Genomic DNA, 24,653 nt, shown 5'->3' with positions numbered 1-24,653 from the left:
GTGGGCAAATAAGTAATAACATGACTTTACATTTCTTTCTGCCTTCCTTCCTTTTTTTTTTTTTTTACAAAGAACATTTGGCCTTAGAAGAATTTGCCAAATGCCAAACAATTTGGTTTAAGAATTCCAAACCCAAGTTTATGCATGTTCTGTGCTTTTTTCTAAAACAGGAGAAAATTCAAATTTTGTGCCAAGTAACCACCACCCTTCTAGAAAATTTGTATTCTGCAGCATGCAAATCAGATTTGCTTACTTTATATACAAATAAACACATATACATTCCTGTTTCTGGTAGTGGAGAAGAGGTGAAAAGGCTATGTAGGGCACTGGAAACTCGTTCTGAGCTGTACCAGGAACTTTGTGTTTTAACAAAACATTTAAGTGGAGATTGTCAGAAAGATGAGATCTGTGCTTATTACCATGTTTTAAATTTGTACAGTACAGATACAGGTCATACAGTGGCAGTGTAGTGTAGAGGTTAGAAGGTTGGTCTAGGACTGAGGAGACCCAGGTTCTAGTCCCCAATCAGCCATGAAGCTGACTGGGTGACTTGGGCCAGTCACTGACTCTCAGCCTAACCTACCTCACAGGGTTGTTGTGAGGATAAAATGGAGAGGAGGAGGGCCGTGTAAGCCACCTTGGGCACCTTTCAAGAGGAAAAAGGGTGGGATATAAATGCAATAAATAAATATAAATAAATACACCAAGATGCACATATAGCCAGTGTGGTGTAATGGCTAAAGTGTTGGACTGAGAGTCGAGAGATCTGGGTTCTAATCCCCACTCGGCCATGGAAACCTATTGGGTGACTTTGGGCCAGTCACAGACTCTCAGCCCAACCTACCTCACAGGGTTGTTTTTGTGAGGATAACATGGAGAGGAGGAGGATTATGTACGCCACCTTGGGCTCTTTGGAAGAAAAAAGGTGGGATATAAACGTAATAAAATAAAATATTTGAGCCAAATAAATGTGTTGCACAGCAGCATCTCCACTATCCCCCCAACTGTGGAACAATCTCCCTGACAAGGCCCGCCTGGTGCCAACATTGTTATCTTTTCGGCATCAGGTCAAGACTTTTCTCTTCTCCCAGGCGTTTAGCAATATGTAATGAGCCTGGGTCTGTTTTTTTAACTAGGCTCACAGTTTTTTTACGTTGTTATAGTAGTTTTAAATGTATGTGTATATGTTTTTGTGGTTTTTAAGTGTTTTTATCTTATGTAAACCGCCTAGAGAGCTTTGGCTATGAGGCAGTATATAATAATGCAATAAATGCAATAAATAATAATAACGATAACAACAACAACATGGACCTGAGATCACAAGTAGAGTTCCTGAGGGTGGATGGAATGCAGTTGTCTTCGCCTCCTGTTCTTGGACCATAAGAACATAAGAAGAGCAATACTGGATCAGGCCAAGGGTTCATCTAGTCCAGCACTCTGTTCACACAGTGGCCGAATAGCTGTCGGCCAAAGACCAACAAAGCAGGACACAGTGCAACAGCACCCTCCCACCCCTGTTCCCGAGCAACTGGTGCTTATTGCCTTGGATACCGGAGGTAGCACATAGCCATCAGTGCTAGTAACCATTGATAGCCTTCTCCTCCAACCCCCTTTGAAAGCCATCCAGATTGGTGGCTGTCACCACATCTTGTGGTAGTTAATTCCATAGTTTAACTATGTGCTGTGTGAAGAAGTACTTCCTTTTATTTGTCCTGAATCTCCCACTGATCCGCTTCATGGGATGACCCTGGGTTCTAGTATTATGGGAGAGGTGAAGAGTGTCCCCCTATCCACATTCTCCACACCATGCATAATCCAGGGCTCAGAAGTATAAAACAAACTCTGTGAAGTGTACTGGTCCAGGATCTTCACTGGCTCGCATATGAACAGCTGGGATCAAATGATCTGGAATGGAGCATGTGATATTCCTATATGTAAGAGCTTGTGTGGGATATCTTTTTAACAATACTAATCCTAATTTTACTCCTTTCTTTTAAATTATTGTGTGACACCTCAGGTTCCCATGTGGAAGATGGTTGGGGAAGGGTGTTGATGACGGAAGTTTGGAGAGGATTCTGATAGGAGAGTTGCTTTTGACTTCATCGGAAGAAGACCTTGGGAAGCAATGCCGGACACCACCGCAACAGAAATCGCCAACTACAGCCCGGAGATTGAGTATCACTTCCCTCACAGGGAAAAATACGAGTAAGATGTCACTCCTTGCAACCAGCATTGCTAATAAGAGAAAGATGGTGTTTCCTTCTTTGTCAATGACACACAACAGACCTTTCAAGTTGGACATAGGATTTATAAGTGCATGTTTTCCCACATCTAAGAAATACATACTTTCAGAAATCTAGGGTGACCATATGAAAAGGAGGACAGGGCTCCTGTATCTTTAACAGTTGCATAGAAAAGGGAATTTCAGCAGATGTCATTTGTATGCATGCAGCACCTGGTGAAATTCCCTCTTCATCAAAACCGTTAAAGCTGCAGGAGCCCTACCCACTTTTGTATCTGATCACTCTAGTATAGCTTCCACAGCTTTAACTGTTGTGATAAAGAGGGAATTTCACCAGGTGCTGCATGAATACAAATGACACCTGCTGGAAGTCCCTTCTCTATACAACTGTTACAGATACAGGAGCCCTGTCCTCCTTTTTATAAGGTCACCCTTCAGAAGTCTGGAATAAACTCAACTACGCCAACTCAGAATTTTTTCCAGGGTTTGGGCTATTGCTGCTATGGTTTAAATGGATGCATTTATATTGGCTTGTGAGAAGACCAGTAAAAGAGAATAAGCCGTAAGAAAACAAATACTTGTTTGTTTTGCTTTGGGATGCAAAAGTCCAAGATAACATGGATTTCAGTGTTCATCTTTGTTAAGATATTGTAACTTAGGGGGAAATAAGCATACACTTAGAACTACAGTCTAAAAGAATGCAAGCATTAAAAGTTGCTCTTAGCAACTGATTAATTCCCACACCTCAGAGATTTTCTTTTCATTTGCAGAATTAAGGTTGTAAAAATAATTTCATGAAACCAGTTCCACAAACTTTTTCAAGTAGGACTTGGAACAAAATGTTACTGTAAGGAGTGTCCTAACCAGCTGTGCCCTCTTCTGGGAAAGTCCCTTCCATTCCATACTTCTACCCCGTTTTCTTTCTCGCTCAACATCATGTGGCCAGTGAGCATACAAGGTCCTCATCACTGGGTTGTTTTTGGGTGAGGAAGAGATGTCTCTAAGGGTTTTTTTCCCCTAAAGGGTTTTTTTTTGTGTGTTTTGTACTTCTGCAAACCTTTGGGTTCTCCTAAGCATGCTTGATACCTCCTTCTTGTTTCTCATTGGCCCTGTTCTGCCTACAATCCTATCGGCACTCAACAACTGAATTCGCTTCTTCTTTTTTTAATGCATCTTATGAACAAGCATTTCCTAATGGGTGGAAAGCTGCAGGGCTCCGTATTTGAATTTATCATTCAAAGCATTGTTCCCTTCACGCATGAAAGGAATTGAATCCTGTCACTTCTGCCTTTGGGATGGTGTTTCAGTATTCAGTATTCAAAAGGAATCACAAGATAGCCACAAGAATAACTTCATTTGCTACAGATATACTTAACTCTTAAGAGGTAACAGCACATCAACATATATTGGGGTCAGTGTCTGGACCTGAGACCACCCGGGAACCATATTTTATTATTAATTTTTACATTTATTATTATGTTTATATCCCACCTTTTTACTTCTTGCAAGAAGCCCTAGGTGGCTTACCTTGTCCTCCTCTCTTCCAGTTTATCCTCACAACAACCCGGTGAAATAGGTTAGGCTGAGAGTCAGTGACTGGCCCTTAGTGAGCTTCATGGCTGAGGGGGGACTAGAACCCAGTTCTCCCGAGTCCCAGTCCAACACTTTAACCACAACACCACACTGGCTCTCATATGTAAGCTGTTCCAAGGAGTAAGAATGGGGTGTACATATAGAAACCTGTGAATCTGGTGGGATCAGGCCAAGTTCCATTTAATTCTGAATCCTCTTTCCAACAAAATAACAAAACTGGTCTATGTATTACAAGGTTTTAAACTGCATTGAACACTTGACATAAGAATGGCCCTGCTGAACCAGATCAAATGCTAGTGCATCATTCCACTTTCTACAGTATTTATTTATTTATTAAATTTATATACCGCCCCATAGCCGAAGCTCTCTGGGCAGTTTACAGCAGTTAAAAACAGTGAACATTTAAAAAGTATACAAAATTTAAAAACATCAAAAATATAAAAATAGTATAAAACAACAGTATCCATTTAAACAACAACAGTTCTGGGGTCCATTAGAAAACAAACAAACTTAGCATATGTTGTTAAATGCTGTTAAATGCCTGGGAGAAGAGAAAAGTCTTGACCTGGCGCCGAAAAGATAACAATGTTGGCGCCAGGCGAGCCTCATCAGGGAGATCATTCCATAATTGGGGGGCCACCACTGAAAAGGCCCTCTCCCTTGTTGCCATCCTCCGAGCTTCCCTCAGAGTAGGCACTCGGAGGAGGACCTTAGATGTTGAGCGCAGTGTACGGGTAGGTTCATGTCAGGAGAGGCGTTCTGTCAGGTATCGTGGTCCCAAGCCGTGTAAGGCTTTATAGGTTAAAACCAGCACCTTGAATTGAGCTTGGAAACGTATAGGCAGCCAATACAAGCGGACCAGAATCGGTAGCCAATCATATGCCTTTTAAGGTGCCCACCAGCAGGACATAGGGGCAGTCGCACCTTCTTTGGATACTGTTAAGAAGGCAGGGATCACCTGATCACGGATCTTTTGGAGGAAGCGAGGATCTCTCGGTGCATCCCCAGTTTCCTTCCCTGCCTTGCCCAGGATGGTCTAACTTTGGAGCTCTTCCTTGTTTGCCTTGTGAATACTGGCAACCAGTATTCAGAGGTCAGCCACCGTCTGAACGTAACCATCGTGATTAGTAGCCCTTGATAGCCTTCTCATCCACAAATTTTTCTAATCCCCTTTTAAAGCCATCTAAGCCTTACGGAATTTGAATCCATGTCTCAATCTGAGGGTAAATTCAGCTCTCCAGTATTTTCTTCTTTTCTTTGCAGAACTCAATGCAGGACAGATCCAGGAAGGAATTGGGGAAGCTGTGAACAATATAGTGAAGCACTTCCATAAGCCGGAGAAAGAGGTACCTTCTCAAACATTCAAATGCATTACCTTAAAGGGGGATGTGAGCAATCATCTTCACTTGATTCTGAAGTGATAGGTGTTTTCATAGAACAGGTGCAGGGTCATAATTCTACATCATCAGAAAAGGTATCAATTCGTCATTATGGAAAGTGTTGGAGTTCATTACCTCATTTCTTTAATGGCTCATTATTTTTCTGTTAGTTGTGTGCTTCTGATCCTAAACATACTTCAAACAAGCCCCGTTTCCTTTTTTCGTATGTGGCACTTCCTGGCTAAAAGCATGAAATCCAGCTGAAATCCTGATGGTGTCAGAGTTGTTGTCATCCGCTGCTCTTCCACCCCCTAGAACAAGCAATCTAACGCCACATGGCTTGGATTACAAAAGTCACAGTCGGTGGAGGTTCTGAATCCATTCAAAATTTAAAGAACAGACCAAATTATTTACAGAATAGGGGAAACAATCCCAGCAATTGGCACAAAGTCCAAAGATTCAGATATTTGTTTCCATATGGAGGGGTGCTTCAGAAAACATTTAATTTTTCACTGAGTTGAACTGGCAGGGGCGTGCCATAGCTCACTGATGTAGGAAATTTATATTGAACTTCATTTTCTGCATTTCCTTACCCTCTTACTTTGTGGTTTACAATCTGCATCCCTGCAAAACTTGTGTGCGTGTGTGTGTGTGTGTATATATATATATATATATATATATATACATACACACACACACCTGTAATTCAGGATAACACTGCATACTTCTAAGATGGAACCTACTTTATAAAAGTTCATGCCACAATAAATTTATCTTTAAGCCAGGGGTGCAGAACTTCAGACCTGGGGGGCGAAATTCAGCCTTCCTGGGGTCCCAGTCCAGCATTCTGGGTTTCCCCAGAAGGCCACCCATGACTACTGATTGTTTGGTGGTTCTCCCGCTTTTGTACAGTCTGTTCATTCTAAAAGGTTTGCAATATCTTCCCTAAGGCTGGGTTACTGGCAGTAAAAGTGTTCAGCTAAAATATCCTGATATTTTTATCCCCACCCGCAACCAGTTGAACGCAGCTTCTCCAAAATGGAATTTGGCCCTCTGGGTGAGAGAGATTCAACACCCCTGCTTTAAGGCCAGTCTTGAAGACGTCGTCGTTTTTGCTTCAGCAGACTAACGTGGCTACCCCTCCCAATCCCTTGTACTCCCTCCATTGGAAGAAATAATGAATCTGGAGCAAGGCCAGTGAGGCCATGAGCCCCTCAGCTCCTTGCACTGATGTAAATACTTCTTGCCGCTGAAGTGCCATACCACATCTGGAGAGCTAGTTCACAGTCATCGCTAGTGGAATTAGAATCAGAAATGGAGTGTCATTGGATGGCCATTGCTTTGGGTTGGTCTGCCACGTGTATGCTACTGTTCCTTTTCTTTCTGTAGCGAGGAAGCCTCACAGTCCTCTTGTGTGGAGAAAATGGGCTGGTTGCAGCACTGGAGCAGGTCTTCCACCATGGTTTCAAGTCTGCTCGTATTTTCCATAAGAACGTCTTCATTTGGGACTTCATAGGTAATCGGCATGTTTAGTTTGGCTGGGCTGTGTAGTTTGGCTTGGTCCGTGACCAAGACCCTAGTGATGCATTGCATTTGGGCTTCATGGAATTCTGCTGAAACTGAATGTTGTCCCATCTCTATAAATCAGAAGTACGTAATGTCAGGCCTGTGGGCCAAATCCAGCTTTCTGGGGTTCCCCAGCTGACCACACTCCCTTCCCAGGTCCCCACCCGCTATCACTGATCATTGGTAGTTTCTCAGCGTTTGTGCAGTTCTCCCCCATTCTGAAAGGTTGAAATATCTCTCTTAAGGCTTAGTTACTGCCAGTAAGAGCTTTAAGCTAAAATAGGCTGGTATTTTTGGCCTGCCCCATTTGCTTTTGGCTCCACCCACCACTAGTCCCCAAAAACTTTTCCAAAATTGAATTCAGCCCTTGAGTTGAAAGAAGTTCAATACCCCTGTTATAAATAGTAGCTACTGGCTGGGCTAGTCCTACCATTAGGCAATGTGAGGCAATCTGTCTCAGGCAGAAAATCGGACTATCGCTGAAGAACACAATAAAATGACAATTATTTTGTCCTTTTATATTTTTACCATCGCTGGGGAGGAGGAGGAGGAGGTGGTGTTTTGATTTCAAACATTAGATGTGGTAACCATGCCAACATAAGAAATATAGAGACAACCAAAATGTCTTAGACCATCTTTGGGCAAATTTAGGGTGACCATATGGAAGGGAAGACAGGGCTCCTGTATTTTTAAGTCGTATGAAAAAGGCAATTTCAGCAGGTGTCATTTGTATGCATGCAGCACCTGATGAAATTCCGTCTTCATCACAACAGTTAAAGCTGCAGGCGCCCTCTTTTGTATCTGGTCACTCTAGTATAGCCCCTGCAGCTTTAACTGTTGTGATGAAGAGGGAATTTCACCAGGTGCTGCATGCATACAAATGACACCTGCTGAAATTGCCTTTTCCATACAGCTGTTAAAGTTACAGGAACCCTGCCCTGCTTTCCATATGGTCACCCTAGGCAAATTCTTAAGCAGCTTTAATGCTGTAGCTACTTCTACTGTGTGGTTTGGTCTCTGATCACACTGAAAGCTTTTTCAGTGAGGGGCACCAATGGGATGGGCGGGTTTCGTTTTTCACCATGCTTCAGCCGCACCTCCCTGAAATTCACAAGGGACCTCCCACATATAATAAAGAAGAGGGATTACTTGGTAGTTTCATACCTTCCCTTTGTTAGGACAGGCCTGTATTTTCCAAAGTGATTCTTAACTTGCAAACTAGTGTAAAGCAACAGAGTGTGCAGAATACTTTTTGCAGTAGATGCCTTCAAGCCGGTAATTACCTTTGAATCCATGGCTACTGTGTCTTAATGTGTTAGGAATGCACATTAAGGTCATAAATTAGCCATGGCTCTAGGACTGATTAGGCCAAGCTGCAGCTCATGAAATGTCTCCGCACCTCATTGCAAAACTGTTAACTTTAACCTTTCCCTATTTCATAAGCATTTGCAAGGAGCTAATTGTCATAAATGTGTAGTTTTTAACTTCTTGCTTACTGGCCATTATGTCTAATACTATTAGTATATACTATTAGGCATTTGAAAATTGAAGAAAAGATGTGCAAGCATGCTCAACTTGCATAATACAGGTCGAATAATTGTTTTTCTTGGGGCAAGTTTTAGATTAAGCTGGATGCATGCAGAAAGTTTTGGGGTGTTTTTTTTTAGTAAATACAACTGTGCCTATAGCTGTGTCTTTATTATTCCGTACTGCTATCACTTGTGAATGCTGGCTTCTGTATTGAACTGATAAGGACCATTTTTCACCTATTGGTGTTGGAAATTGGCTTTTTATATTTTAGCTATATTTCAAAAGTGAGGCAAAATTCTTTTGGGAAAAGATAATATGAATGGCTACTGTTTCGTTTGTCCCCAAAAAGCCATGTTCTGAGGTGTTTTTTTTAATCTTGGTAAATTCAAAATGGCTGCCTCCTTTGCCACTCACTGAGGGCCACTATTGTAGTGAACAAGAGTTGGATATATACAGAAAAACACAGATGTTTACAGAGTGGGTGGATTGTTCCTTGACCAGCTCATTTTATTCAAGACGTGCAGTGATTTGAAGCAGGCTTGTTGATAATGTGCCATTCCATGCAAATCTGTTTTTAAACCTAAAATACTAGGAAAACATCTCTTTGGGTTTCTTTTTTAAATAAGTATGTCTTGCAAAAAAAAACAAAATGCTGTTTTCAAATGCTTTAGATGCAAAGTTTTAAAAGATCCAAATGTTAAAAGTCTTCTGGAGGGGGAATGGACAATTGCAGATTAACAGTGCAGTTCTATGCATATCTAATCAAAAATAAACCCTATTGGGTTCAATGGAGCTTATAATTCAGTGAGACAAAGGCGGGCGGGAGGAATTCACATAACTTCTCCTTGAATTACTGGGTCAATTACACAAATATTTGGTTGAATCACCGTTTCTCTACCACTCCAGTTCCTAAATGTACTAACTAGCAAGTTGAAAGGGCCAAGAGATTATTTGCGTTCTATGTTTAGTGAGATCTTACTTTCTCCTTTCTTCCACCCTCAGAAAAGGCTGTTGCCTACTTTGAGACAACTGACCAGATTGGGGACAGCGAAGAGGATGTTCTTCTTCAAAAATCCTCCTGCAAAACATTCTGCCGCTATGTAAATGCCATTAATACCGCTCCACGGAACATAGGGAAGGATGGCAAATTCCAAATTCTAGTTTGTCTTGGAACTCGGTATGTATGTATTGGCTCACGAAGAAGCTTTTCCAAAGGTGCTACAGTGCTACAAAAGTGTTATCTTCCTAGCAACAGCCTGAGGTCACCTTATTATTTCCATCTGTCAGATGGGAAACTGAGGCTGGGAGTAGTTTACCCAGGGCTACTGTGGTGTCACTTGGAGTGGGATTTTGAACCCAAGGCTTTCCAGCATTCTTTTCATACTTCTCAGATATTTCTGATTGGAATCTATTTTCTTAAGCTGTTCCTCCCATTTACTTTTTTATTTTTAATCCAGTTGTTTATATTGCTTTGATCTCCTTGTTCTGGCTTTGTAGGCAGTTGCTGCCATAAGCTCCATGTAGCATTTATTATAAATTATCAGTGAAATCCTTTGCCACCTTAAGTTATCCTAACTTTTTTGTGACCTTTGAATTGGCTTAACAAAGGTATTACACTAATACAGATTTTGGAGTTCTTATGGCTACCTCTGCTTCGTTTTTGTTGGTAAAACCATAGTTTAGCTTACTAAACTAAGCCTTGCCATCAAAAACATGTATTGAGAGACACATGCCTGTCACCTTGCAGAAAGGTGGGGAAATGTCACGATTTTTTATTATTTTTGTTGGTCCTAATACAGGTATTAACCAACTGTATTTTGGAGGTGTTTTTTTTTCTCCTTGTGGACCAACACGGCTACTGTTGCCCTCATGTGTCTTAACTATGATTTACTTTGCAGAGATATAAGCTCCACCATTGTAGGGGAAATAAATTTGGTATCAAACCCTAGTTGGGTTGGTTTTGAATTTATGATTTAAATCCCCACTGAGACAGGTCTCTGCAACTCTACCCAATGAGAATAGAGATGGACTTGGGATTTGAGATCTACTCTTTGGACCAAAAGAGTACAGTTCTGTAGAAAGCTGAGTTAAAAGGAGATCTACGTTATTGAAAACAGGAAAGAGAGTGCACGCATTCACTCGTACAAGTTCAGAAAGAAAAATAAGTTAGCCTTGCCATTTTTCTTTAAGCAGCAAGTTACAAGATCTGCCAACAGAAGCATTGTACTGACTCAGGACTCAGAGCAGGCCATGATCCACACTTCAGGTACCAGGATCAGAGACAGGCCCCAAAGCTTCTTTTTGTGTTTTAGGGCTATTGTTAGTTCCTACCCCATGTGTCCAAAATGGTAATAATAAGATTTAAGCTCTCTTATTGGTTGTTTGGGTCCCTCAAGACTAGGGTTGCCATACGTTCTGGAAAACCGGGAATGTTCCGATTTCCAGGAGATTCTGAAATGTCCCGACCAGCTGGGCAAGAATCCCAGATTCCTGGTCCAGCTGGCTGGAGAAATTCTGACCTCCAAAATGGTGCCTTGAGCCTGCTTAGTAGAGCGGCAGCAGCAGAGAAAAAGGCATCAATCTGGCGCCTTTTCCAGAGCATCACCGCTCCTCCACAGGCTCATCTGAGTCACTCACCATGACTCACCTTATTGCGCCTACAGCTGGGTAGGAGAGGAACAACAGCGAGGAAAGACGCACATGCTCTCCTCAGGCTACCTGAGTCTCATGCAATGCAAAGGAGTTTGGTAAGCTTGGCTGGTTGTGGTCAGACTTTTAGGGTAAAAGCGCGGGGCGGAGCTGCTGGGTTATTTGTGGGGGAAGAAAGAGAGTTTTGTGGAGGACAGGAGGGAGCGAGCGAGGGGGGCACGAGGGGGTGAAGGAGAGGAAAGGAGAGAGAGAAAGGAAAGGAAAGTCACTCCCCCAAAAATCACCCTTCAACAATCCACCTCCTTGGATTTGGGTTGCAAACCTCAAATCTTTTACTTGGAAGTAAGTTGCACTGAATTTAAGATGTCTGGTTTTACAGTTGTTGACCTTTTAATTGAAAAATTGGGCTTTGCAAAAATTGGTTTTTCCTAGACCTTTATATATTGCTCAATTTTTTAAAAAAAATCCTCCCCGCCCCCCCCCCAAAAAAAATTGTCCCGGTTTTGTGGATTCAGAATATGGCAACCCTACTCAAGACCATTCCTCCAGGTTCAAAGCTCTGCCTCACTTAACATCAGTTGATTCTTTTACCTAATTCTTCTTACCAATTATCTTGTTGATACTTCCTGAAGTTTGTCATGTCTTTTGGGTTATAGATGGTTATAAAAATAGTCTTGCCAAAAAAAACCCCTCCCACCCCCTATTTGCTAACCCTTGTGTCTTCTTGTTCTCCAGATCCCACTGCTCCTTCATTTCCTCTGTGCTCATTCTAGGATATTCTGGGTCATCATATGGCATGCCAAAGTCTAGGTTACTTGCTGATGTTCAGTTTTTCCCATCTAGAATAAAGTGTTTCTGCTTTGCTAAATGTTCATTGTTGATGCTTGACTAAAGGCCTTTAGCTCAATGTTAGATTCCCTTTGCTTCAAGGCAGACCCTTGCAGCTGCTAATATTTCAATTTCAATATACCGATCTCTTACACCACAGCTAATGCAAGCAATTTTTTGAAAAGCCACTTCAAACTATGGCTTCACATCCTGGTTGTGACAACAAAGGAGAGGGCCTTCTTAGTGACGGCCCCACAATTGTGGAATTATCTCCTTGATGAGGCCTGCCTGGCACCAACATTGTTATCTTTTCAGCGCCAGGTTAAAACTGCCCTCTCCTCTCAGACATTTGGCAGCATATAATAATTTTTAATCACGTCCTGGATTGTCTGTGGTTGATTTTTTAAAACATTGTTTTCGATATATGTTGTCTGTATGTGCTGTCTATTTATATGTTTTTATGTAAATGGTTTTGCACTTTGTAGAACGTATTTTTAATGGTTAACTTTTGTGAACCATCAGCGAGGTTTGACTATGGGACAGTATAGAAATATAATAGATGAATGAATGAAATCAGTGGTTTGCAGCCATTCTGTAACCTATATTAACCAAGGTTTGTTTCCCCCCCTTTTATCCATGCAGTAATTGTTCCTTAATTTAAATTGCTCGATCATATCATTTCTTTCGCAGGGATCACTTCCTCCCACAGTGGATTCCATTGTTGGCAGAGTGTCCACCCATCACTCGGATGTATGAAGAGAATGCTCTCCTACGTGACCGGATGACAGTGAACACCCTCATCAGGGTCCTTCAGACATTGCAGGACTTCAGCATCATCTTGGAAGGGTCACTTATTAAAGGGGTAGACGTGTAGCACATGGCTTTGTGGACGGCTCCCTCTCTGTCTCCTCTCCCAGGCAAACGAAACGCATCAAACTTGGGAGAGGGCAGATCTGTTGAAACGCAAATGCTGCCGGTAGTGCCCCACTGTATGTTAAAATCAGCTTGTTGATAGGTGAGAGTGGGGGAAACTCCCTCACTCCTATTAGTCTCCTTACTCGCCTGCCCTAAAGCTGCAAACAAGCTAGGCTGCAGTATTGTAGTTTTCAAATCAGAGGTTTAGTATAAAATAGAGTATTTTCGTGTGTTCAATGTGTGTAAATAGGCCATCTTCCTTCGGAAACATTTACCAATAAGATACTTTTCTTAGAATCAGTGTTCTCGAGTTGCGGGGGGTGGAGGTGGGGAACGTAGCTCAAAACAACTTTATAGGGGTGGGAGCATTACCTCCCATATATGGGAGGGGAAGTTACTCCCTGTGTAAATATTGTACAAATGTAGCAGGGAGGGGAGCTTTTTGTGTGTTGCAAAGGAACACATGAAGACGCTCTAGGGTAGCCACTGCTGTACTCTTCTCGTGAATGTATACTGTTTCTCTATTCCCTGTACGTTGTAAGTCTCTTGTTATACCATTTTGATCGAAACCTTTTTTGCGTGCATTGAGTAAGCTGTGAGTCATCGGATTCTGGAACTTCTCTGTGACTTTGTTGGTCAGGACAAGTGCTGCAAAGAAACGTCTTCACACTGGACCTGAGGAATCCCTGAGCTTCAGACAGAAGCTTTCTGCTTGAGGAATTTTGCTACTTGCCATAACAGAAGAGTAAAACAAACAAACATACATCTCTACTATAGTTTTGAACTGTTAACTAAGTTTTCAACTCTTCTTTCCTCTGCCGCCCCCCCCCCCCCCCCACTTTCTGGGCTTTTGTGTTCTGTGCACCTGTTTCAACAGGGCTTTCTTGGAAGGGGGAGGAGAGGCTTCTGGGAGAAAAAGCCCTCTTTTATCACAAGCAGTTTAGGCAGCATTCTGGCAAAATCGTTTCAGACAAGTTGAAAATGCCAAAAAACACCTGACGGTTGCTTTGTCTTCCTGCATCCAGAGGAATAAGGACTGGTCTGTACATTACCTCATTCCCATGGGTGGCTGCTCCTATTTGGTGAGTCCAAGCTTTGCTCGTACCACTTTATGTCGTTCGCAGGTACCTTTCCATGGGAACAGAAAGGATACACCTGGCAGGCTGCTCCACACAAGACAACCAGGATGTGGAGAGCCACCATGTTGAAACAGCCTCCCATGCAGTAAGGCAGTCTTCCCCAACCCAATGCCATCCATTTGTGTTGGGTTACAACTCCCATCATCCCCAGGGGATAAAGGAAACTGTAGTCCAACAGAACTGGAGGGCGTCAGGTTGGGGAAGACTCCAATGAGGTAAAGCCCACCTCTTAGGGCCGCTGCTTACACTACCCTACTCTGGGAGGTACTTCCAATGTAGCTTCTTCCCACCCCACTCAAGTAACGTAGGAAGCCTGTATTCATATGGGAGGGGGCTTGGCATCACTGTCAGCATTGGCCCACCCAGGGGCCTTGGAAATGCTGGCCTGTAAAGTCACCGCATGATAACTCCTCTTGTATGATCAAAGCATTCTTATGATACCGGAGTGGTGCGTGAAAGCTTCCTTCTTCCACTGATGTCAGACACCTCTCTTGGTATTGTGTAGTTTTAGCTTTTAAAAGGGAATGAAGCAAAAGGTACCCAGCTCTATATGCTATTCTGTCAGATAGGAAAAAAATCTGCCTTTTTAGTAGTACCAACGCAGTTGTTGTAGGCAGACATTTTAGACCAATTTAAGCAAAAAATGAATAGAAGATATTGGGGCAGCATGGATCACAATCCAGTATGTATCATTCCATGTTTACCCCGTTGGCAGAAGACTTGCCTAATCATTGGGAGACTTGGCTTAAAAAGTAGATTTTATTCTTCTGATCTCTGGAGCTTAATGAGCTCTGTGTCTATTAGTCCCATTCATCATGCCTGACAATAGTCTACTTGGAGGAGAAACCCTTTGATAGAAGTAACTGATACTTAACATCTTAAAGTACACATCCAGTTTCATTGGTGCCTTTTGCCCCCTCCTTCCATAGTGCTTGTTTCCAAGAGATAGGATTCATAGAGCTGAAGCACATGAAAAATATGTGTTGGGAAAAGAGAGCATCATTTGTACAGGTGCCTCGACATACTTCACCAGCTGATGGTTTTCCTGTGTGGTATCTTGATGAGGAACTCTCATAGGGTGCAAATGCAGGACTCCCAATGGTAGGTTTGCCATAAACATGCAGGCAATTGCAAGGGAAAAGTGACGAGGAGAGGTTACTTAGCTCTGGAACTTGTTTCCTGGCCAAGATGGGAAAACTGGGAGGGAAGGGATTGGAGCGAGAATATGGTGGGTGGGAGAAGGGTGAAGTTTTCACTCCACTTCATAATTCAGCAGCAACTATAGTTTTGGGGGTATCTTGTTCCACCCTAAAACTACCCATCTGCTACTGCTTTGCCTGCTGCTGCTATATTCTGTGACCTCCAAAGGACCTTCACCAGTTGTTTTCAGCCAGAAAAGAGCATCGAGCTTGGGAATGTTACCCATCAACAATTAGGTGTTTCTCAGCCAACACATGGCTTGCACCCATCAAGGCATTTTGCCAATATCTCTGTCTACTTGAAAAACTGAGTGGTAACTTCTGCCGCACAATATTTGCTGAAATAGCACACAAATCTCACTGCATCAACTTCACCTCAAAGGGCTTTGGCAGCATGATTGTGAAGCATGCATTTGAAAGCCTTCGCCAACATTTCCATATGCATCTTTGAGGGGTTGCTCTCCAGATATTCTCCCCAAACCACACCTAACCATGTAATTATCTCAGTTGTAATCAGATATTTCGATAACATGAATCGGCCCACATAACCTCTGCCCAGGATTTATGGAAAGTATATAAAATTATTTTAAATGCTTATTTTGAGAGAGATGTAGATGTAACTGGGTGAGCATGTGACCCCAGTTAAAGCTGGCAAGAAGGATATGTGGAAGAATTATTTTAATCTTTTATCCCTCTTCATTTACTCTTCAGGACAACTTTAGGTAACACACATGGTTATTGCATTAAAATGTGCTTTCAAACATTCAGAAGTTTACAGTTATTAGAAATACTTTCTCCTTCCTAGTTTTCGAACAGCGTGATGTGGCTGCACAAAAAGCAAATGCTATTTTGGGCTGCATTAATAAAAGTATAGCTTCCAAATCGCACGAGGTACTGGTTCCCCGCTGTTCGGCACTGGTTAGGCCTCATCTGGAGTATTGCATCCAGTGCTGGGCACCACACTTCAAGAAGGATGCCGATAAGCTGGAGGGGGTTCAGAGGAGGGCAATGAGGATGATCGGATCTGGAACCAAAGCCCTATGAGGAAAGACTGAAAGAACTGGGCATGTTTAGCCCTGAGAAGAGAAGACTGAGGGGAGACATGATAGTATTCTTCTAATACCTGAAAGGTTGTCCAACAGAGGAGAGCCAGGTTCTCTTCTTGATCATTGAAGAGTGCAGGACATGGAATAATGGGCTCAAGTTACAGGAAGCCAGATTCCAATTGGATATCAGAAAAAACTTTCTGACTGTCAGAACAGTACAACAATAGAACCAATTTCCTAGGGAGGTTGTGGGCTCTCCCACACTAGAGGCATTCAAGATGCAGCTGAACAGCCACCTGTCAAGTATGCTTTAATGTGGATTCCTGCATTGAGCAGGGGGTTGGACTCGATGGCCTTATAGGACCCTTCCAACTTGTCTATCATTCTAAGAATACAGTTTGACCTACTCTGTGTTTTTCCCCCACAAGACAAACGGCAGATTGTTTTTCTAGTTTACCAGTATTCTGACAGTTAATAATAAAGCAAAAGTAGATAATGCCTCAAAAATGGAGATATGGATCAGAACTGAACAGGAAAATAAAAAGATTGACAAATACTAGATAGTTGAAAGCCTGGAAGGGGAATTCAGAAAAAAAATGGGAAGGCAGAATTTAAAAAACCAAACATAATTTTTCTGGGGATTTGGGGAAAACCCGTTTTCTGCAAGCTTTCACATCTCTATTAAATACGCATGTATGTTTTTCTTTTTGCGTATCACACACTTAGCCCCAACACAAGAGGTCCCAACTCTTGCTTTTGCTAAGTGACATTAAACTAAATGCAAGGGGCTGTGTCGATGGCAACATTAATTCTGCACGAATCATGGGCAAATTTGATATACCTTGATTATACCTGATCTTATTACTGCCTTGCCTTGCAGCTGCTGGTCCTGTGTGGAGTTAGAGGAGTTTCTGGACTATCCACCTTTCTGCTGACATGAGGCTTAGTTCATGGCATAGGGAACTGTACCCAACAGTGAAATTTCTGTAAAGCATTAATTCATTTCTCATTATTGTGTTTCAAAGCACATGAATAGAGTGCAAGGGACACTACATCTACTTCTTTTTAGGCAATAAAGCACTGTATAATTGTGAAGTATTACAACCTTAAGGTATTTTTGAAGCATGAGATTGATCTCTGGTAGTCTAGTCTATTTGACAACTTCAGGAGTGCAATTCTTTGTGACATTTTACTTCATTCTTAATGTGTGTAACATTTTGGGTTTTTTTTAAATAGATGACTTTGATCCCTTGTTTGTTCAAACTTACAGGAACCATTCTAGCTTTTTGGAAGGGTGAGGATCTAGCCATGGTTCTCTGAAATTTAATGCATTCTTTTGACATCAGTATTAATGACCCTTCATTGATTTGAGAAAGTGAATTTTTAAAACAACCAAAGCTTTCTGGTAACCTACCAAGTAAATTCTATATTCATATCTTCTTGATAGCATTACTATATTTAACATCGTTTTTAAAAGGGGGGAGACAGTGGAATTGTAAAGTGGATCACTGTGTAAATTATCTACAAATATCGGAAGTTAACCAGAATAAGGTGGATGCAGTGTTGGGAAAACCCCAGTACTTCATCTTATGAATAGACACTTTTGCAGCCCATTTACTCAGAAGTAAATTTCATTGTATTAAGTGGAACTGACCTCTGAGTAAATATGTTTGGACTGGGCTGTTAAATGCTTTTTCGTTTAGAATATGCTCAAGAGATGCTGTAGATTCATTATTACTTTGATTTCATTCTCTTCCCCACAAGTGAAGGTGTATATCTCATAAAGAAAATGTTGTATATTACACTTAAAATGTACAAATATTACCTGGTATAGTTTATTAAAGACCTCCCTCCTCCCCACCACCCTTAAGTATTTTCCAAATACATTGCTATTTTATCTTTTACATTATTAGTAAATTAATCAAGACTGGATAATGTTCAGGAAGTGAATATCAGTAAAAGTATTGTTATTTCAAGCACTTTAGCATACATATCACAAACTGATGTGGGTTGTTTTCCCCCCAGGGTTTGGATTACAATTCAATGCAGCTTTTCATGCAATGGTCTTTACAAATAAAACTGTGAAAATAACAAAGCATATCATGTAATGTTTCATTAACGCCAATAAACATGTTTATATAATAGAGAGAGACAGAGAGAGAGAGAATTTAGTGTGCTGACCTAAATTCTAAGGTATATAACCTTAGCACTGTTTTGTGGGGAAAGCAGCAGCAGCAACATTTTTTTCTCTGGCTCAGCCCTGTTCAATCAATTATGGGACACTGTTCTAGACTATTGGCTAGTAACCCACTCTCTAGAAAGCGAGTATGCTGAAGAAGTATTAAATACCATGCAAAAGCGCTAGGATACAGAAGTGCAGCTCTATGCAAGCCTAACAGAAAAATTCCCACTGGTATGTTAGGAATATATGAAGCTGTCTTATACGGAATCAAACTATAGGCTCATCTAGCCCAGCATTGTCAACACTGACTGGCAGCTGCTCTAGGGGTTCAAGCAAGAGTTTTTCCAGCCCTACCTTGAGATGATAGGGATTGAACATGGAACCTTCTGATGCCAAGTAAGGGTTCTACCACCGAGCCACAGTTTGTGTACCACATTCTCTCAGGCTCCATAGCAGTGATGCCAACCTTCACAAGCACAACGGGTTTGCTGTGTATACTCGGGTACTCCCCACAGTGAAGCGTAGGTGCCATGCAGTCATGTACACTCACTTTCTAAAGACTTGGGTTCACTCATTTGGGGATCCTGATGAGTTTGGGAGACCCTCAGGTTCATGTAGATGGGTGTTCTTAAAGATGCATCTATATCTTATTTCTTCCCCCACCACCTATCCGCAACGTTACCTTAATCGTAAAGAACCCATTGGGTTAGTCAGGGAGGGAATAAAGATGGTGATACTGATAACTTACAGCATCCTTCAGATATGTAGGGGCGACAACCCCCAGCATTCCCAGACAACCTGGGCACAGTGATTGGGAATGGGAGTTGTAGTTCCAACACATCAGGAGGGTGCCAGGTTGGGGGATGCAGCCTTCTAGTGCTGTTGGAAGAATGACAGAGCAAATGGATACAAAATGTGTTATTACATTACATTTATATCCCACCTTTTTCCTCCTGCAAGGAACCTGAGGCAGCTTACATGGGCCTCCTCCTTTCCATTTTATCCTCACAACAAACACTATGAGGTGTAAGTTAGGCTAAGCATCAGTAATAGGCCCAAAACCACCCGGTGAGCTTCATGGCCAAGTTAGGACTAGAACCCAGATCTACCAAGTCCAACACTTTAACCACTGCAACTCACTGGCTCTTCTTTCTCGAATGTTTGAAATGCATCCCATAAACAGGATATTTATTAAATCTTGAAAACAATTGCTCAATTTTAGGGATTCTATCCAGTGTGTTAAAGTTACGTTATGATTTCCTGCTTAACATTCTGAAGCAGTGTTATGAGAACCTTTTTCCTCTAAAGAGCATTTTGTCATCGTTCCAGTATTATCAGTCACTAGAGGCTGGTTTCTGACAGCTGCACTAAAACAGGCCATTTGTGTTCATTTGCCCATAAACACCGAGAAGCTTTGAATTATGTCAGATTTCAAAGCTGGCAAATGAATGACCGGCGTTATCTGTCATTGGGATGATGCCCACACAAAATGGATAGAGCTGGCTTTGGCTTGCTCATAAGCTTACATATTTCTTCACAGAACTGTACATGACACAAAACAGAGGCGTAACAAGTTATCACATTAAAATGTAAGGCTGCTTTCCCCAACCTGGTGCCCTCCAGATGTTTCAGACTTCAACTCCCATCAGCCCCAGCCAGCAGGGCCAAAGCTCAGAAATGCTGAGATTTGTAGTCCAAAACATCTGACAGGCATCAGGTTGGGGACAGCTATAAAAAATATTCACGCAATGACTTAACTGGGGCTGTACAGTCCCCAACTCCCGTATGGGGTAGATGGCATCCAATGATATCCCATACTTATTGGGCAATAATAGATTAGTGTCTATATTTTATTTTAACTCCATACTATATTTTTATGCCACCCGATAGCTGACGCTGTCTGGGCGGCTCACAACAATTAAAACCATAAAACACAAGACTATAAAAGGCAATATAGAAGTTTAAAACCATAGTATATAAAAATAAAAATGACCAAATAGAAGCTAATAGCAGTACAAAGATTTAAAATACAGTACCAGATTTAAAACAGAAACGGAACAATTAAAATAGGAAAATTAAAAGTGTTTCAGATTATGCTGAAAAGAGCACAGTATAGGGACCAGGCGAAGCCCCTCTGGGAATCTCATTCCACAACCAGGGTGCCTCCTCTTAGTAGCCACCCACCTCATTTCCTTTCGTGGGAGCTCCTGGAGAAGGCCCACTACTGAAAGCGATCTGGGCAGATGTGGGAAGAGATGGTCTTTCATGTAACCTGACTCCAAGGCGTTTACAGCTTTCAATGTTAGAGGTGCTAGGAATGCCAGCAACATGAACACTAAAGTGCCATTTCACACAAAGTGTATACTTCAGATCAGCAACCACTTCTGGTGCTCTGACATGTACCAGTGTAGAATTCAGTAGGTTTTCACACACCTGTTTGTAACATGAACACTTCTTGCATTTTTGGTAGGTGCACATAGGCTTAAAAAGCATCGGGTGAAGAGGCCCTAAGCTAAGGAGATGCTGTAGGGCAGAAGGCGCACTCCCAAGTCCAAATCCTACTGTTATTGAAAAGACGTCATCTGCTGATGGTGGAGACCTGTTTCTTGTTGCAATATGTGAAAGTCGTTAACAGTACTAGGATCACTGGACTGACACAGAAAGGACAACAATTCTATCCAAGCCACTGTGTTTTCCAAACTTGGAAGTTTCCTGGGAAGTTTATTCCAGTTTCCTTCATAAGAGGATCAGTAATGGGGAATCAGAATCCCTGAAATTGCTCACACATCTTTACTGATCTTTCCCTATATCCTGGACTTGCAGGGAGTTTTCTAGAGTGTCCTCATAGTTGATTGGAATGACATTGCAGCCCAACCTGTACTAAATATGCACTCCTGGAACAGTCTACCCCAAACCTGAGGCCTTCCAGACTACAACTTCCATCAGCCCCAGCCAGCATGGCCAATGGCCAGGTATTATGCTACTTGTAGTCCAAAACATCTGGAGGGTACCAGGTTGGGGCAGGCTGCCTTAGAAGGTGCCTGGAATCCTCTCCTACAATAATAGAAGCTAGGACATTTCTCAGTTGACCAACTGATGTATAAAACTTTCCCTGAAGGTGGGAAGTTTGAAACAAAGATGAATATCACTTCACTAGCTCAGATGACATTAAAACTTACATTTCATCAAAATACATCTGCCTTCCCAAACCTGGGTCCCTTCAGGTGTTTTGAATATTTGAGCCACAGTTGCAGCACACCATAGCTTGTCATTAGATGCAATGTCTGCCTATTTATTCATTTATTGCCTTTCTATATCACCCAGTATCTGAAGCTCTTTGGGTGGCTTACGCCTACAGGGGAATAACGCTTTATGGATCTGATAAAGTGGATTGTAGTCAACAAAAGCTTATGCCGTGATAAATTTGCTCATCTTTAAGGACTTACAAGACCCTGAAAGTTGTTTGCTTATGGAGGACCGTACCAAAGGGTATATGAAATTGTCATAGACCAAGAGTCTAGGTCAAGGGTCCCCAACATTTTTGGACAAGTGGGGTCATGTGGAACTTTGAAAAACTGTTGTGGGCTGTTGCATTGTTAGCAGTTTATTTATTTATTTATTTATTTATTTAATTACATTTATATACCGCCCCACAGCCGAAGCTCTCTGGGCGGTTTACAACATTTAAAAATAGTAAACATTAAAAGTATACAATTTAAAACACACACACACACACACACACACACACATAAAAACAGTATAAAAACAACAGTATCCATTTAAAAACAACAATTGTGGGGTCCATTAAAAACAAACTTAACGTTGTTAAATGCTGTTAAAATGCTGTTAAAAATGCCTGGGAGAAGAGAAAAGTCTTGACCTGGCGCCGAAAAGATAACAATGTTGGCGCCAGGCGAGCCTCATCGGGGAGATCATTCCACAGTCGGGGGGCCACCACTGAAAAGGCCCTCTCCCTTGTTGCCATCCTCCGAGCTTCCCTTGGAGTAGGCACTCGGAGGAGGACCTTAGATGTTGAGCACAGTGTACGGGTAGGTTCATGTCGGGAGAGGCGTTCCATCAGGTATTGTGGTCCCAAGCCATGTAGGGCCATATGTCTGAAGACCAGATCCCTTCCTGGCTACTGACAGTGCCCATTTGCAGAGTAAAGCTCATATGTCCCTCCAACCCCCAAATTACAGATACAGTATACTATCCAGCTTTACAGCACTATTTCCCTGGTCATCCTAAAGCAGGACTGCAATTCTGGACCATAAACAAGTTTACTTGTTAAACGAAACATTAACAAGAAGCTCATGTGAAAATAACCAGCAGTCTGTTATCTACTATGATATAATTTCTACATTGCTTTGGTGGAATTAAAAATAAGGATAAAATAAGTTTGACAGCCAGACAGTGCAATTAGTTCTTGGTAGTGATGCTACGGAGACTTCGAATTAGTCAATTGATACGTCGAATCTAACATGTTCACAATTCTCAAACATAACGAGCTCAGACTTGGATCCAATGAACTTTACAATTTTTCTTAACTCAAACTGAGTTAATTTATATATTTTCTGTGTTGGCTTTGCATGGTTGGGGGAAGTTCTTAGCATACAGGGTTGTCCTTCCTAATATCTTGGAGAGGCTTCTACCTTTAAAGCACAGGTGAAGAATCTCTTTCATCCTGTGGATGAAATTCCTGAATTCAAATTCAGAGATGCTCCAGGAGAGGGGTGGCCATTTAATGGTGTACGAAACAGAAGGAAAATGGGAAGGCCAATTTTTTTTTAAAAAAAAAAAATACCACCATATTGTAACTTACTGCTTTTATCAGTAACTAAAACCTAATCTACACCAAGCAGGATATTGCACTATGAAAGCAGTATATAAGAGGCAGGAACCACACCAAGCAGGATATAGCGGTATGAGGCATGTGTCAATGGGCCCCAACAGTTGTCAGTGCGCTTCAATACCGCTATAAAGCAGTATCCTGCCTTTTATATACCACTTTCACAGTGCAATATCTTGCTTGGTGTAGATCAGGCCTAAGCCTTAAGAGAGCGTTTCAGCTTTTTAGAATGGGGAAATCACCAAAGGAGCAGTCCCTGAGGCAAAGGAGATGGGTCCGAGGGGAGGCAGCATGGCCGCCTGAGGTTTCCACCCCCTGCTTTAAAGTTAAAAAGCCCTCTGGCCATCTCATATGACTGTAAGCTTGGATTAGTTATTACTTTGAAATCTTGCAATGACAGAGTACTTTCATTGGATTTGTATGATGAGATCAGTTTATTCACTAGTCTGCCAGGCCCAAAGCAGCTTTTCATGGAATCATTAACAAAGACCGGTGAATATTAATGGCATAGCCAAAGCATGCCTGCATTTGCTCAAAGGAGTTTAACAGTGCAATCAGATGCATTTCTACTCAGAAGTAAGCCCCACTGAGTTGAATGAGACACTTACTGTGCCTAAGGATGTTTTGAGATTAGGGTTTTATCACATCACTGCCATCCCTCATTCACTGCATCCAGACGCCACCATCTTCCACTTACAATCTCCTGTACTTTCCCACCACTTCCTCCATGTTTGTTCTTTCCATAGCAAACTCAAGAAGAAGAAGAAGAAGAAGAAGAAGAAGAAGAAGAAGAAGAAGAAGAAGAAGAAGAAGAAGAAGAAATACTAGAGCTGCACAATGCCTTCCAACTGCTAGTGCCCCTATGTCTGGAAGCACCCATGGATGTCAGCAGTCTACACAGACATCCATGGGTTATGGCTCCTAATGACAACCCATGGATTGTCAAGGCCATGCAAGAGTGAGCAAGCTGACTCCCACCCTCTCACTGCATGTGCTTTGCATTCAGCTTAGAAAACAGCCCAGGGACATCCCAGGAACCCTGCAAGAAGCCATGGGTTAAAAAGCTGTGTTGTTTCCCCCTCAATAACCCAGAGTTCCAGGTCTGCATGTCATTCTGAACAACCTAGGCATGGGGGCTTTCCTGGGTTGTTTTGAAATCCAGAGTGGGCAGGGAGGCAGCACACTCACTTGCTCTTGTGCAGTCCCAACTGACTGGAAATTAACCCATGGTTGGGCTTTACATGTGAACCAGGTCACAGAGAACATAAGGCAGGTTAAGGAGATATGGGCAAGAATTGCCTAGATGGGACACTCACAGGAACTCCACCAAAGCAGCTCAAGAAAGGAAGAGACATAATCAAATAATTATCTGAAAATAAATTACATTTTATTTATTTATTTACTGTATTTTTATCCCACTTTTCATACAATTATTGCTTCCTAAAGAGGCTCATGTCAATCTAAAAGAGACAGGAGGTGCTAATTAACTGTTAGATTTTCCAGTGTGGTAAATATAAATCACATTTTCACACTCAG

General features: G+C 42.0%; 1 protein-coding gene across 2 annotated transcripts in view; it reads left to right on the top strand.

Moving 5' to 3' along the window:
• DENND5B (DENN domain containing 5B) overlaps positions 1-18,213 on the top strand; it is a 132,504-nt gene extending 114,291 nt beyond the window's left edge. For both annotated transcript variants that reach the window (XM_063134956.1, XM_063134955.1), the window contains 5 exons: positions 2,018-2,205; positions 5,099-5,181; positions 6,604-6,730; positions 9,313-9,487; positions 12,478-18,213. In XM_063134956.1, the coding sequence (XP_062991026.1) occupies positions 2,018-2,205; positions 5,099-5,181; positions 6,604-6,730; positions 9,313-9,487; positions 12,478-12,661 (757 nt within the window). In that variant the 3' untranslated portion in view covers positions 12,662-18,213. The remainder of the gene's footprint in view (positions 1-2,017; positions 2,206-5,098; positions 5,182-6,603; positions 6,731-9,312; positions 9,488-12,477) is intronic.
• The last annotated feature ends 6,440 nt before the right edge of the window (positions 18,214-24,653 follow it).

Source organism: Elgaria multicarinata, chromosome 9, assembly GCF_023053635.1.
Source record: "Elgaria multicarinata webbii isolate HBS135686 ecotype San Diego chromosome 9, rElgMul1.1.pri, whole genome shotgun sequence".
Taxonomy (NCBI): Eukaryota; Metazoa; Chordata; class Lepidosauria; order Squamata; family Anguidae; genus Elgaria; species Elgaria multicarinata.
Note: the sequence above shows the minus strand (reverse complement) of the source record. Positions and strands in the feature narration are given on the sequence as shown.